The 14717-nt window shown below is 47.8% G+C and overlaps 1 protein-coding gene across 1 annotated transcript in view; it reads left to right on the top strand.

Annotated features, from left to right (window-relative positions):
* Nucleotides 1-1419: 1419 nt before the first annotated feature.
* BAALC (BAALC binder of MAP3K1 and KLF4) overlaps nt 1420-14717 on the top strand; it is an 87263-nt gene continuing 73965 nt past the window's right edge. Inside the window, exon 1 of the mRNA XM_019974141.2 lies at nt 1420-1718. Coding sequence (XP_019829700.2) covers nt 1559-1718 — 160 coding nt within the window. The 5' untranslated portion in view covers nt 1420-1558. The remainder of the gene's footprint in view (nt 1719-14717) is intronic.

The following is a 14717-nucleotide window of genomic DNA, read 5'->3' as shown; positions in this document are numbered from 1 at the left end:
GAATATCAAGGCCACCAATGGATTTGGAGGGAAGCCAGCCATGCCTTAACAGACGATCCAGAGGGACTGCTCCGAGTTCCTTGAGGTTCCTGATGCTCTTTTGCTTTCTTGAGAATAAAGTTCAAAGTCTCAGAACTGGAAAGGCTGTTAGCGACACAGAGTCTGGTCCAGCTCTCTCAGACATTATAAGACTCTACTCCCTGCTTCCCAAACCAAGTAGGAGAGGCAGGGGCTCTGATTCTTCCTTCATTCTTTTTTTTTTTTTTTTTAAACTTTACAAAATTGTATTAGTTTTGCCAAATATCAAAATGAATCCGCCACAGGTATACATGTGTTCCCCATCCTGAACCCTCCTCCCTCCTCCCTCCCCATACCATCCCTCTGGGTCATCCCAGTGCACCAGCCCCAAGCATCCAGTATCGTGCATCAAACCTGGACTGGCGACTCATTTCATACATGATATTATACATGTTTCAATGCCATTCTCCCAAATCTTCCCACCCTCTCCCTCTCCAACAGAGTCCATAAGACTGTTCTATACATCAGTGTCTCTTTTGCTGTCTGGTACACAGGGTTATTGTTACCATCTTTCTAAATTCCATATATATGCGTTAGTATACTGTATTGGTGTTTTTCTTTCTGGCTTACTTCACTCTGTATAATAGGCTCCAGTTTCATCCACCTCATTAGAACTGATTCAAATGTATTCTTTTTAATGGCTGAGTAATACTCCATTGTGTATATGTACCACAGCTTTCTTATCCATTCATCTGCTGATGGACATCTAGGTTGCTTCTATGTCCTGGCTATTATAAACAGTGCTGCGATGAACATTGGGGTACACGTGTCTCTTTCCCTTCTGGTTTCCTGAGTGTGTATGCCCAGCAGTGGGATTGCTGGATCATAAGGCAGTTCTATTTCCAGTTTTTTCTTAACAGCAATAGTTTCTTTTCCTGGTTCTGGGTCGTCACCAGCTCCATTGCTTTAGAAACAAGTGGCCAGAAAGCTTGAGAGTCCCTTCCAAGGTTCCCCGGGATGTTTGAGTGGAACAAAGGTGGAAGGGAGGGAGGGAAGGAAGGAGAGAGGAAGAAGGCATGAAGGAATAAATAAGGGGGAGTGGATGCATGCGCAAGAGCCTGGGAGCCATAACCCCAGCTGGAGGGGCTGAACCCCTGGAGGGACATCCACCCCTCGCCCCCTCCCATTCCCAGGCCGTCGCTCCTGAGTCCCCGGGTCGGCTGGGCGCCCCCAGGGAGGATGCGGGGGAGAATTTGAATTGAGGACAGGTAGGGGGCGCGGCAAGGGCGAGGGGCGGCAGGGGGCCGAGAGGTGGGGAAGAGGAGGGCCTTGGAGGAGGAGAGGAGGGGCGCAGGGAGTTGGCGCGGCGGAGGGGGCGGCGGGCGCCTGGCTGCGGCGCGGGCGGGAGGGCTGGCACGGGGACCCGATGCCGCCGCCGCCGCCGCCTCTTCGCGGGCCAGGGCTGCGCCGCCGGGGCTGAGCCGCCGCCGGAACCAAAAGCCCAGCGGCCGCCGGGCGCGCCCGCAGCGCGGGAGGGACGATGGGCTGCGGCGGGAGCCGGGCGGATGCCATCGAGCCCCGCTACTACGAGAGCTGGACTCGGGAGACGGAGTCCACCTGGCTCACCTACACCGACTCGGACGCGCAGCCCAGCAACGCCGCCCCGGACAGCGGCCCCGAGGCGGGCGGCCTGCACGCGGGTGAGTGCGCCCGGCTCCGGGAGGCGGGGGCACGCGGGGCGCCAGGGCCAGCCCAGACCCCCGGAGCGTTCGGTGCGGACCGGCGGCGGCGGTAGTGGTGGGAGGGAGAGGCGGGAGACAGGCAGACAGACAGACGGGACCTGCCTTGTGACTGACCCGCCCAGGCCCAGGGAGGGGGTGGGCCAACCAGAGACCCTCAGGGAAGCTGAGTTAATCCCCGAGCCTCCGGGAAACCCCGCACCTCCGGGCCCCCGCCTGTGCCCGCTCATTGGCAGGGACTGATGGGGTGGGAGGACTGCGCGCCCGGCTCGCACGCCTTCTCCGCAGCCCACCCACGCCTCCCGCCCCTGGGATGCGCCTTCGCCGGGTTCTGGCCACTGTGCACGCGGCCGAGGCTCTCCATCCACTGGCCTCTTGCCCCTCTCTCCGTTGATGTATAGACTGACGCAGGTTACCTGGGTGCAGTCTTCCTCGCGGCTCTCACCTTTTCTCCCGTCTCGGGTTTTGAAAACCAGAGCCCTAGTTCAGGGCATAATAAACGCCGGCCGCACCATCACCAGTTCTGCGCTTAAGCTACTTTACAAGCAGTTGTTTCCTAGTGAAGACTTACCTCTCCACTCCACTGTGCCCCGACGCTTAATAAGAGGCAGCGCATGAGAGTGGATTACGACTGTAAATTAAATACTCGTACCATTCCCCCTCTGGCAGAAATCTGACAGAAGGATATGCAGAGAACTTTTTGGACCAGTGACAAATAAGATTTTTTTTTTTTTTTTTTAAAGCAGAGAGTAATGATTGTAGCGTAGAGATGAAATTAGATTAACTGTTGCCACAGACTGACCTTTAATCATGAACGCGTTGGTGATGTTAAAAGGAAAAAACTTCCTTGCTTATTACATGGATGTTGTCAAAAGCCATATTAATATTTGTATAAGAATGTTTTAACTGTTTCCTGACCCCTTTGTGTTGCTGGCATTTTAAAATATTGAAATCTAAAACAGAAAATGAGGTTAATTTGAAGAGTAACATATGTCATAAGGAGGAGGAAAGAAATGTCAACAACTGCTCTTAAACCATCCTTAGTCCTAAATTCCTGCCTCCAAAATAAGAGCTGTCCCTTTTAATCCTGAGATTCTGTCTCCATCTGTTGGAACCACACTGGCTCCTTTTTCACGTGAACTTTGTGATCCCCCCCACCCTTTTTTTTAAAGCGAGAATTGTCAGGGAAAACTGTGCAAGGCAAACACTACCTTTGTCTCTAATTTCTCTGACTCACAGTAGCAATCGTAATGGTCATTTTGTGTTGCTGATGCTTTCAGTGCCTTTTCAAATGGTGTGTTGGCTGAATTCAATGTCAGAAAGAGGATAAGACATGAGCCTTCAAAACTGACCTGGAAAATGTTAGATATAACAGCATGTCCCAAGGAGGTGTACTGAGGTACTTCCTCAGGAGAGACTCAAAAGACCAGAGCTACACTCCTAGGAAATAAGGTTGAAAATATCTAATGTGGAAAAGAACAAAATACAGCTTCAGGGAATGGTTGCCTTGGTGACTGGAAGTATATGTGTGTCTGTACATGTGTACAAGTGTGGGAGAGTTATTATGGGATGGCTAAATATGTCCATATTTATTTGTTTCCAATACTTATTCATTTGTTACTCTGCCATCCTGAGTCATGTCCCATCATGCATCATGAGATCTGCAACAGGTGGGACCTGGGACAATCACGCTCATTCGTGGTACCCTGCCATACGTGGGACAGCCCTGCCAGGCAGGTGGTCCTGAAGACCTGAGTCATTCACAGGAATGGCTCAACTGCTGTCTCAGAGCAGCAGAGCCCTAAAATTGGCAAGACTTTTAGATGGGCAGGATCATTTCAATTCCCCAGAAATTTCCATCAGCCTCAGAGGAGAGGAAACATTTCTGAAGGTCAGCATGGAACCGAGCATTCCCTGGGCTTCAGTCACCCTGGGAGATTAGCCAGCGTTGTTTATTTTTTTCTTCCCTCCTACTCCCCGGGTCTTACCCACCCTCTGCCCATGTGCCACCTGTTAATTCAGTTCCAGGCTTCTGGGGGCACTGCACTGGTCCACAGTGATTGTGTGGTAAGAAGCCAGACGACACATATTCCTGTTCCCATCAACTCTTTTCTGATGGGGGGACAAAAGGAAAACCAGGATTTAGGATAATTCATATTGTAAAAACATCACTGGGCTTCCCTGATGGCTCAGGAAACACAGGTTCGATTCCTGCGTTGGAAAGACCTCCTGGAAAAGGAAATGGCAACCCACTCCAGTATTCTTGCCTGGGAAATCCTATGGACAGAGGAGCCTGACAGACTACAGTCCATGGGGTGGCAAAGAGTTGGACACAACTGAGTGACTAAACAACAACAAAATCATCACTAATGGCTTCATGGCTAGAATTCTGGAGCTGGAGAGGGTCACTGTTCAAGGCAGATGGGATTTGGTAAGTTGTCCAGTCTGCACTGCACAGCCTCCCTGTCCCTTCACATTTCCTGCCCCCAGCTCCCTCAGTCCTCAAGAGTCCTTTCTTTCTGGGCCTCTGGTCACTCTCTTTTAGTATCACATTGAAACCACTTTTTTTTCTGGCCACCCCAGCCTCAGGAGCTCTGAGTGCAGGGAGTGGACTCATTCATCTTTGTATCTTAGCAAACTATGGAGCCGCCCGTTGGGGTCCTCTGAATGAGTAGGCACTTGATCTAAACCTGCCCTCCTCCTGTCCAGTCTTCCTAAGTTGCCTCCTGCTTTCTCTGCCTTACATCTCTTGCTGCTGATGTTTGCTCACCTGAATAAGTTTAACCTAGCCTGGTGGGCTGCCATCCATGGGGTCGCACAGAGTTGGACATGACTGAAGCAACTTAGCAGCAGCAGCAGACTCCTCCAAGGGCAGAGGAGAGCCCTCTAGAACAGCAGGAGGGGAGGGAGCTAGGGGAGTGCAGAGGACTGAGTCATTCATTCTGCCTGGGGAGGGGCCCGTGTGCACAGACCCCTGCAGGAGACCTCCGTTCGTAAACAGGACTGCCCCTGCAGGCTGCACACAGCCGATGACCCCGATCCACTCCCTGAGTGAGGGTGCCTGTGGAGAATTGACCTCTGACTTCGTGGTGGGTAAGCCTCCCTCTCCACCAGCTGGACCTGTAGACTGTTCAGTTCAGTTGCTCAGTCATGTCTGACTCTTTGCGACCCCATGAATCGCAGCACGCCAGGCCTCCCTGTCCCTCACCAATTCCTGGAGTTCACTCAGACTCATGTCCATCGAGTCAGTGATGCCATCCAGCCATCTCATCCTCTGTCGTCCCCTTCTCCTCCTGCCCCCAATCCCTCCCAGCATCAGAGTCTTTTCCAATGAGTCAACTCTTCACATGAGGTGGCCAAAGTACTGGAGTTTCAGCTTTAGCATCTTTCCTTCCAAAGATATCCCAGGGCTGATCTCCTTCAGAATGGACAGGTTGGATCTCCTTGCAGTCCAAGGGACTCTCAAGAGTCTTCTCCAACACCACAGTTCAAAAGCATCAATTCTTCAGCGCTCAGCCTTCTTCACAGTCCAACTCTCACATCCATACATGACCACAGGAAAAACCATAGCCTTGACTAGACGAACCTTTGTTGGCAAAGTAATGTCTCTGCTTTTGAATATGCTATCTAGGTTGGTCATAACTTTCCTTCCAAGGAGTAAGCGTCTGTTAATTTCATGGCTGCAGTCACCATCCGCAGTGATTTTGGAGCCCAAAAAAATAAAGTCTGACACTGTTTCCACTGTTTCCCCATCTATTTCCCATGAAGTGATGGGACCGGATGCCATGATCTTTGTTTTCTGAATGTTGAGCTTTAAGCCAACTTTTTCACTCTCCTCTTTCACTTTCATCAAGAGGCTTTTTAGTTCCTCTTCACTTTCTGCCATAAGGGTGGTGTCATCTGCATATCTGAGGTTATTGATATTTCTCCCGGCAATCTTGATTCCAGCTTGTGTTTCTTCCAGTCCAGCGTTTCTCATGATGTACTCTGCATAGAAGTTAAATAAGCAGGGTGACAATATACAGCCTTGATATACTCCTTTTCCTATTTGGAACCCGTCTGTTGTTCCATGCCCAGTTCTAACTGTTGCTTCCTGACCTGCATACAGATTTCTCAAGAGGCAGGTCAGATAGTACCACTTGGTAATATTTTCAAACAGTTTTTAGAATTGGAGTATAGTTAAATTGCAATGTTGTGATAGTTTTAAGTGTACAGAGAAGTGACTTTTTATATATGTTTGGTTGGTCAAAAAGTTTGTTCAAGTTTTCCGTACGATGGTACAAAAAAGCCCAAATTAACTTTTTGGCCAAGCTAATATATAATACATATATGTGTGTGTGTATATATCCTTTTTCAGATTCTTTTCCATTTAGGTTATTACAAGACAGTCAAATAATTATTGGTTAAGGCATGTACTCTTGGGAATGACAGGGAAGGGGTCTTTCCACTGGCCATTGTAGTCCTGCTCCTAACACTGGGCCTGGCCACAGTAGGACCTCAAGCTACCTCTGTTGAATGAATACATCTCCTAAAACTTGTCTGTATCCATTTCGTTCTTCCTGTAGTCCCCAGAGTTGATGTTTCCTTTCCTCAGGAGTTCTACCCGCTCTTCCTTTTCAGGTTCTTGTCCACCTGGTGGGTTGCATAGTAAGAAAACCTCCCCCCTCTCTACACCGGCTTTGCCAAACACAAGCTCATTTGTTATAAGGGTGGTTTTGCAAAAATCACTTCAAGAAACAGGTGGCAACAAACCCGGGCTTTTCATCAACATCTGGGAATCTCACCTCTCATGACCCTGGTCTCCTGGGTGGCCGCTCGTCCTGCCCCAGGCTCTCCAGCCCCTTTGTCCAGCCCGGTGAGAGCAGCGGTCACACTGGCTTGTTCCCACCTCCATCTTTTGGATTAGCCTGGGAGCTCCACTAGAGACTTGGGTCCCCCACGGCCTTTCTGTCTTCATTCTCGTCGGAGCGTCAAAACCTGCCAAGTGCACTTTCTCGTCTGGGGTTTCAAGACCTCCTTGAGAGGACACCCTGTGCCTTTGCGAGTGGTACAAGTCCTGTGTGTGGGGGCTTTATTGGTTTTCTATGTAACCCAAGAGATACTGCTCTCTCTCTCTCTTTTTCTCTCTTTCTTTTGGTCGACTCAAGTCCACCAGGTCCCGGTCTGTAAGAGACCGCAACACATGTTGTTCTTCATAATGGCTATACCAATTCACATTCCCACCAACAGTGTAAGAAGTCTCATTTTTCTTCACACTCTCTGCAGCATTTGTCATCTGTAGGCTTTTTGATCATGGCTCCTCTGACTGGTGTGAGGTGGTATCTCCTTGTGGTTTTGATTTGCATTTGTCTAATACTTAGTGATGTTGATCATTTTTTCATGTGCCTGTCAAGCCATCTGAATGTCTTCTTTGGAGAAATATCTTTTTATGCCCATTTTTTGATTGGGTTGTTTGGTTTTTTATTATTGCGTTTAATGAGCTGTTTATATATTCTGGAAATTAAGTCCTTGTTGGTTGCATCACTTGCAAATATCTTCTCCCAGTCCATAGGTTGTCTTTCTGTTTTGGTTTTGATTTCCTTTGCTGTGCAAAAGCTTATAAGTTTGATTAGGTCCCATTTGTTTATTTTTATTTTTTTCTATTGCCTTGGGAGACTGAGCTAAGAAAACATTGGTACAATTTATGGGTTTATGTCAGAGAATGTTTGCCTATGTTCTCTTCCAAAATGTAACCTTTTCAGGAGATAGAGTTCTTACAGAAGTAATCACGTTAAAATGAGGTCATTACAGTAGGCTGTAATCCAATGTGACTGGTGTCCTTATGAAAAGGGAAATGTGAACACACAGACAGACGCTCAGAGAGAATGCCATGTGAAGACCAAGGCAGGCACTGAAAGCAAGGAAGGCCAAAGGTGGCCAGCCACCCAGCAGAAGTTGCAGGAGAGGCGTGAAGCAGTCTCTGTCACAGCCCACAGAAGAAATGAACCCCGCCAACACCTTGGTCTCATACTTCTAGCGTCCAGAACTGTGACGAGACATTTCTGTTAAGCCCCCCAGCTTGTGGTACTTTGTTACAGCCACAGAAAACTGATAGAAATGTTCTTGTGAGCCCAGACACGCACGGAACATTTGGAAATAGCAAGAGGATTTCTGTGGTCACTACCTCACACTTCCTTCTGAGATTGCCTCTCTTTCCGTGTCATTTATATTCAAATACCATTTACTGAGCATCTACTATAAGTGAGCATTTTTCTTTGGGGATATTAGTATTCCCTGGAAAAGAAAATGGCAACCCACTCCAGTGTTCTTGCCTGGAGAATCCCATGGACAGAGGAGCCTGCTGGGCTACAGTCTATGGGGTCCCAAAGAGTTGGACACGAATAAGAGACGTTAGTATTCATAACTCTCTAAACCTCATACATCATTGCTATCAACATCTACTAGATGAGGAAAAACTGAGGCTTAGTGAGCTTAAGAGACTGAGTGGTTTAAACACGACATTGTGAATCAATTATGAAGAAAATTAAAAAAAAACACAATAGAAATAATAAAAGAGATTGAGTGGGGTCACCTATCCAGGAAATAGAAGCACCCAGGTCAGAATCCAGATCTCTTGTTTCTAAATCCAGGGCAGTGCTAACTACTGAGCACAAATTTAGGGCTCTCCTCCACCACATCTGCCTTTGGCTTATTTGAAAATGCGAACCACTTGGAGTGGGAGCCTCCTGCCAGCATTCTCAAGGCGAGGACATGAGTCCTTGAAATGATGCCCACAGCCCTGTGGCACAGATGCCACCCCTGCCGGTGCTGAGTGCCCCTGAGCAGGGCTGCCGGAGCTGCCCAGAGAATCACCTGCATCCCACTCACTTGATGGGCTTGTTACAGATGGAGCAGTCTTTGGGCAGAATAATCTTTTTTCCTGGTTTCAAATGCAATGGATATTCCTTCAGAGAATTTAAAAAGTGCAGAGAAGCACACAGAAGGAAACACACCTCCATAGCATTTAGGTTTCATCCTTAGGTCGTGAATCTAGGTGTATATGGTGTGTGTTGCATCTTCTGTAGGGGTTATGTTTAAAGTTTGGTTGGGGGATATGTAAAAGAGCCTTCAAGTTGCTTGGAAGCCCAAAGGCCAAGGAGGTAAAAAACCTTTTTTCTCCTTGTGTTCAAAAAAATATTTAGGTACAGATGCTGTGTTAAGTCACTTTAGTCGTGTCCGACTCTTTGGCACCCCATGGACTGTAGCCTGCCCAGCTTCTCTGTCCGTGGGTTTTCCAGGCAAGAATACTGGAGTGGGTTGCCATTTCCTCCTCTGGGGAATCTTCTCGACCCAGGGATTGAATTGTGTTTTAGTTCTCCTGCATTGACAGGCAGGTTCTTTACCACTAGCGCCACCTAGGAAGCCCCTTAGTTACAGATGGTGACAGCCAAAGTCTAGATGGAATAGGGGAAGAGCAAGCAGTGAAGACCATGGATAGGTGAAGGGATTTTTCTTCCTTTATTTTTCTAGGCAATGTAGTTGAATTCAGGTTAATTACATACTGCAGGCTTCCCTGGTGGTTCAGTGGTAAAAGAATCTGCCTGCCAATGCAGGAGATGAAGTTCGATCACTGGATCAGAAAGGTCCCCTGGAGAAGGAAATGGCAACCCAGTCCAGTATTCTTGCCTGGAGAATCCCCATGGACAGAGGAGCCTGGAAGGCTACAGTCCATGGGGTTGCAAAAGAGTTGGACATGACTTAGAGACTCAACAACAACAACACATTACATACTAGGCTGATGTGTAGTGTGAATCCATTGTATGTAATCCCTTCACGTCCCTTTCACCTCCCTTCCACCTCACTACAATTCGCTCAGGTTGAGGATGCTGTTTTATATTCTGCCCAGCTGTTTTCTGGGATTTGTGGTTGCTTTATGGATGTAGAAACATGATGTGTATGTGGACCAGCTCTCTGTGTGAGTCTCAAATGCCCACGAGGTCATGCAGGTTGGTTGCCCAATGTTGGGGTTGCTCCAACCCCATATGCTCCAGCTCTGGGTCTCTGTGTCAGATGGGATAGGTACTGAGTGTCTGCCTACATCTTGCCGTGTGGCTTCTGTGTAATGAAGCAAAGCCAGGAAGCAGTAGATTTTTCTTAATCTAGTCCATCTTCTCTATGAATAGTGCCCATTTCTCTCAGATTCTGGATTAAGTTGTCTGTTAGTCTTCACTTTAGGGATTGTTGTGAGTCTTGGTCTTTTTCTGTCTTCTGGGCATGTTAACAGCCAGTTGGGCAAGGCTGAGTCAGCTGCTCCTAACCAGATGCCCTTCAGCCTGGAAATCCAGTCCCAAAGTTCCTGCCCTTCTCTTCTCAGTCCCTGCAGCAGCCTGTGAGACAGCCACACACACCACACCACCTCGCCAGATCTGTCTGTTTACAGCGTCCTTCTCATGTGACCATGTCCTGACCGTTCTCTTCTTCATCCTCCTCCTCCTCGTTATTTTGCTCGCAGATGGTATAGTTTGGTGGTTAAGGAATTAGACTTTAACAACAGACATTTCCCAGCTGTGTGACTTGAGCAAGTTTCTTAGCTTCTCTGGGTTTCGCTTTCCACGTTGTAGGACGGGAATCATTGCAGAATTAATGTGCTCACAAATATGAAGGACGTACTGCCTCTCCTAGCACCCAGGATCCTTTTACCTCCTCAGTCTTGCTCTGAGCTTACTGTGCCAACTTCAAAGCCAGGGTCACCCCTCCTCTGTTTCTGTGTTGCCCAGAGTTGCTGTTGAAAGTGATGAGTGTTGGTGATTGCATCCAGGGTCATGCCTGGAACCTCAGTGTTCTTACCAGTTCTTGGCAGTTCTATTAATTCCTTATTAAAATGCTGTTTTAGTCTGTATGTGACACTCCCGACATTGTTTCTTGCCCTCTGAATGCTAAAAACATCAAAGACTTGCTGTGAATTCTCTCATCTTTCCCTCCAGTCACCTGCTGTGCATCCTTCTTGCCACTTCAGCATTTTTAAACGTCTTTAGCCATCCTCTCTCCTCACATCTGCCTGTTTGGATTCTCAGCGCACTGATGGGGTTGCTTCTTAATGTAACAATAGGTGAGGCCATCACAGGTGGTTCCATTATCTTTCCCACTTAACAGAAAGTCTGGAGGTCAGGAGCCACACCACCACTTAAGGCTGCTATCCAGGACCTGGGCTCTTTGAGCTTATTATTTTGCCATCCTTGGTGTGTGGATTTCGTCCTCATAGTTGCAAGTTACTATGACATCTTATTTTAGGTAGGAAGAAGGGGAAAATGTAGAAAGAAGCATTCCGCCTAAGTTTTTTTTTTTTTTTAATCTGTAAAACAGTAGATTTCTCAGGACCCAGTAAATTTGCTTACACTTCTCATTGGCCAGAAGCATGTTATATGGCTGTCACAGGCTTCTAGAGTCTAGGAAGTCAAAACTTTTAGCTGGGTTCATGACGCCTTAAAAGTAGCGGGTCCTTGTGCCAAGAGAAAAAAGGGGAGAGCAGAGACTAGGTAGACTGCAAGCAGGTGCTGTCCCTTTAATCCTAAGACTGTGTCAGAGAGGAGAGAGGATTAGCAGGAGCCAAGGGAAAGGAGAAGAGGAAGTGAGGGGGAGGCAGGTCTGCCAGAAACCCAGATAACATAATGACTAGCATTAAGAGTTTGCTGTAATAATAACACATTCTAATAATAATTGTTTTCAGCATTCCCCCGTGTCAAATGAATTCATAAAGGTGAATATTTGCTGAAAAAGTTACGTGTGCCAATATTGAGCTAATCTTAGAAATAACGCAGCAATAACTCAAATTGAAATCTTTTAAAATGGTCTCTTGATATCAGACTCTGCTGTGTACAGAGATATGTGGTGGCCACTTCTTTCTTTGCTGCTTCATTTTCTTGTAAAGTTGATGCCAGCCGGAAGCTGATGTGCCCACAGATCCTCTGTGGCACCCGTTTCCAATGAGTGGGAACATTTGTGCAGGTTCACTGTGCAGGGTGACTCTAAGGCCCAGGCCGGGGGCTCCTGCTAGGGGAGCAGCAGACAGCCAATTGGCTCGTTTAAAGAATTGACAGTATTTCCTGTGAAAGTTAAAAAAAAAATCACCCCGCTATTATCTCTAGGGCTGCTGGACTTTAGGGCATGGGGAAACCGAAAGGATTTGTAGAAAATGGCAGGGCTGTTTGTGAAACTGGTCGTCATAGCAACAGGGTGCAGCAGCAGTTACAAGGGAAGTGGCGATGGGCTGGTGCCGATCACAGGAGGGACCGTTCAGGCTTAAACATCTCCATAAACAACAGCGGTGTTTGACCACAAGGCCACACTTGATTATTACATCCAAGAATCACTTTTCAAGGACAGTCATCGTAGCAGTCAGGCTCAGATTTGCTTGCTGGGAGATAAATGATGTGTGTGCCAACACTCACAGTCACAACCCCTGCCTGTGAGTGTGGCTTCTGGTAAACTGTGTGCAGAGGACATGCCAGGCCTTGTGTATTTGGTACCTAGTGCTACTACCCCATTTTACAGATTGGGGAAGTCAGGGAGGTGAGGCATCTTGCCCAAGGGCTGCATATCAGGTTCTCTTGGCGAACCTAAAATAAAGCCTGCCCCCCGTCCCTGGGGCTTCAGACATGGTAGGTGGGTGGGGCCAGAACTCCTGCACATTTAATAGCTTCTTTAGGTCTGCACTGAGTGGAATTCCCTCTGTCAGTGGTGGGGCCAAGATCCTGCGTTTCTAATAAGCTCCCGAGTGATGCTTGGACCTCTCAGAGAGAAGGGAGATTCTAGATCAGAGGCTGGGAAAACTTTTCTGTGAAGGGTCAGATGGTAAACATTTCAGGCTAAGTGGGCCGTTGATCTCTGTTGCAGCTACTCAACTTTGCAGTTTTTAGCACTGAAGCCACCAAAGGAAAAGATACAATCAGTGAGCGTGGCCATGTACCAATGCTCACTCCTGTGATTCTGAGGCTGAGTCAGGTTTAGGAGCCAGTGTCTTTCATCCCAAAGGCCGAGTGGAAGGGAGAAAAGAACAAGGTTTGCGGTTACTAGTCCTCGCCCTCTGGAGAAGGCAATGGCCCCCCACTCCAGTACTCTTGCCTGAAAATCCCATGGACAGAGGAGCCTGATAGGCTGCAGTCCATGGGGTCCCTAAGAGTCGGACACGACTGAGTGACTTTACTTTGACTTTGCACTTTCATGCATTGGAGAAGGAAATGGCAACCCATTCCAGTATTCTTGCCTAGAGAATCCCAGGGATAGGGGAGCCTGGTGGGCTGCCGTCTATGGGGTTGCACAGAGTTGGACATGACTGAAGCGACTTAGCAGCAGTCCTTGCCCTCAAGCACACCTCTGGCAAGCTCAGCATATACAGTAAGCCCTGAAACAATGTTTGTGGAATGAGTGAATAAATGGGATTAAGTGCTTTTCTCACCTGGAAGGCAGTTTTGAAAGACTAGTAAGGTGTCCCTGATAACATTAGGTCATTAAGGTATTAGGTATCTTATTATGCAGCTTCCCTAGTGGCTCAGTGGTAAAGAATCTGCCTGCCAAGCAGGAACAGTGACAGACTTTATTTTCTTAGGCTCCAAAATCACTGTGGACAGTGACTGCAGCCATGAAATTAAAAGACACTTGATCCTTGGAAGAAAAGTCATGACAAACCTAGACAGCGTATTAAAAAGCAAAGTCATTACAAAGGTTTGTCTAGTCAAAGCTATGGTTTTTCCAGTAGTCATGTATGGATGTGAGAGTTGGACCATAAAGAAGGCTGAACACTTTCGAACTGTGGTGTTGGAGAAGACTCTTGAGAGTCCCCTGGACTGCAAGAGTATCACACCAGTCAATCCCAAAGGAAATCAACCCTGAATATTCATTGGAGGGACTGATGCTGAAGCTGAAGCTCCAGTATTGTGGCTACCTCATGTGAAGAGCCAACTCATTGGAAAAGATCCTGATGCTGGGAAAGATTGAAGGCAGGAGGAGAAGGGGACAACAGAGGATGAGATGATTGGATGGCATCACCGACTCAATGGACATGAGTTTGAGCAACCTCCGGGAGATAGTGAAGGACAGGAAAGCCCTGGCATGCTGCATCCATGGGGTTGCATAGTCGGACAAAACTGAAGTGATTTAGCATGCACACACGCCCTCTTGGGTTGAGTGGGATCTGGGAAGAAAACCTTGTCACAGCATCACCCAGAGTAAAGTTGGGGTTCCTGGTTGTCTCAGGAGGTGTCCCTGCCTTGGGTCTCCAGGAATGTTGGAATCCTTCTGTCCCTTCATCACGGGTCGCTGTTGATTCAGAGCCGCGAGGCAGCTGCTGCTGCATGAAAGGCTTTTTCCCAGCTGCATCCTGTGCTTCTTCTGTGGGTGCGGAGCTGCTGCTGGGAGGTGAGAGGAATAATCAGTCATTTCCTTGTGTCTCTCCGAGCTCTGCTCACCATTCCTTAACACCCAGTTCTTGCCATGGGCTGTAAGGCCAGAGTTGGGGTGTTTAAAAAGTTGCTGTGTCTCTCTGAGCTCTGCTCACCATATGGTTGATGATAGTTCTGGGCAGCTGGTTGCTGTTACGATGTTTACTTTTCTGAATCAGGTGTTTCCTTTGTAGAGGCAGGGGCATCTAGCCATTACATATGGCTTCAGAAAACATGCAGTGAACTTAGAGAAAAGGCATCATTTAAATAGAAGCTGCCAAAAATGTTAAAAAGGAGTCCAGGGAGAGTTTGCCCATAGCCTTTTTTCTTTTGCATGTGAATTCAAAATTCAAACACTGATTATTCGTGGAATCCCCAAATCGCATGTGGTTTGGTGGTTTAGTCGCTAAGTCATGTCCGACTCTTGTGACCTGATGGACTGTAGCCCGCCAGGCTCCTCTGTCCATGGGATTTTCCAGCCAAGAATACTGGAATGGGATGCCATTTCCTTCTCCAGGGGATCTTCCCAGCCCAGAGATCAAAC

This window comes from Bos indicus, chromosome 14 (assembly GCF_029378745.1).
Source record: "Bos indicus isolate NIAB-ARS_2022 breed Sahiwal x Tharparkar chromosome 14, NIAB-ARS_B.indTharparkar_mat_pri_1.0, whole genome shotgun sequence".
Taxonomy (NCBI): domain Eukaryota; kingdom Metazoa; phylum Chordata; class Mammalia; order Artiodactyla; family Bovidae; genus Bos; species Bos indicus.
Note: the sequence above shows the minus strand (reverse complement) of the source record. Positions and strands in the feature narration are given on the sequence as shown.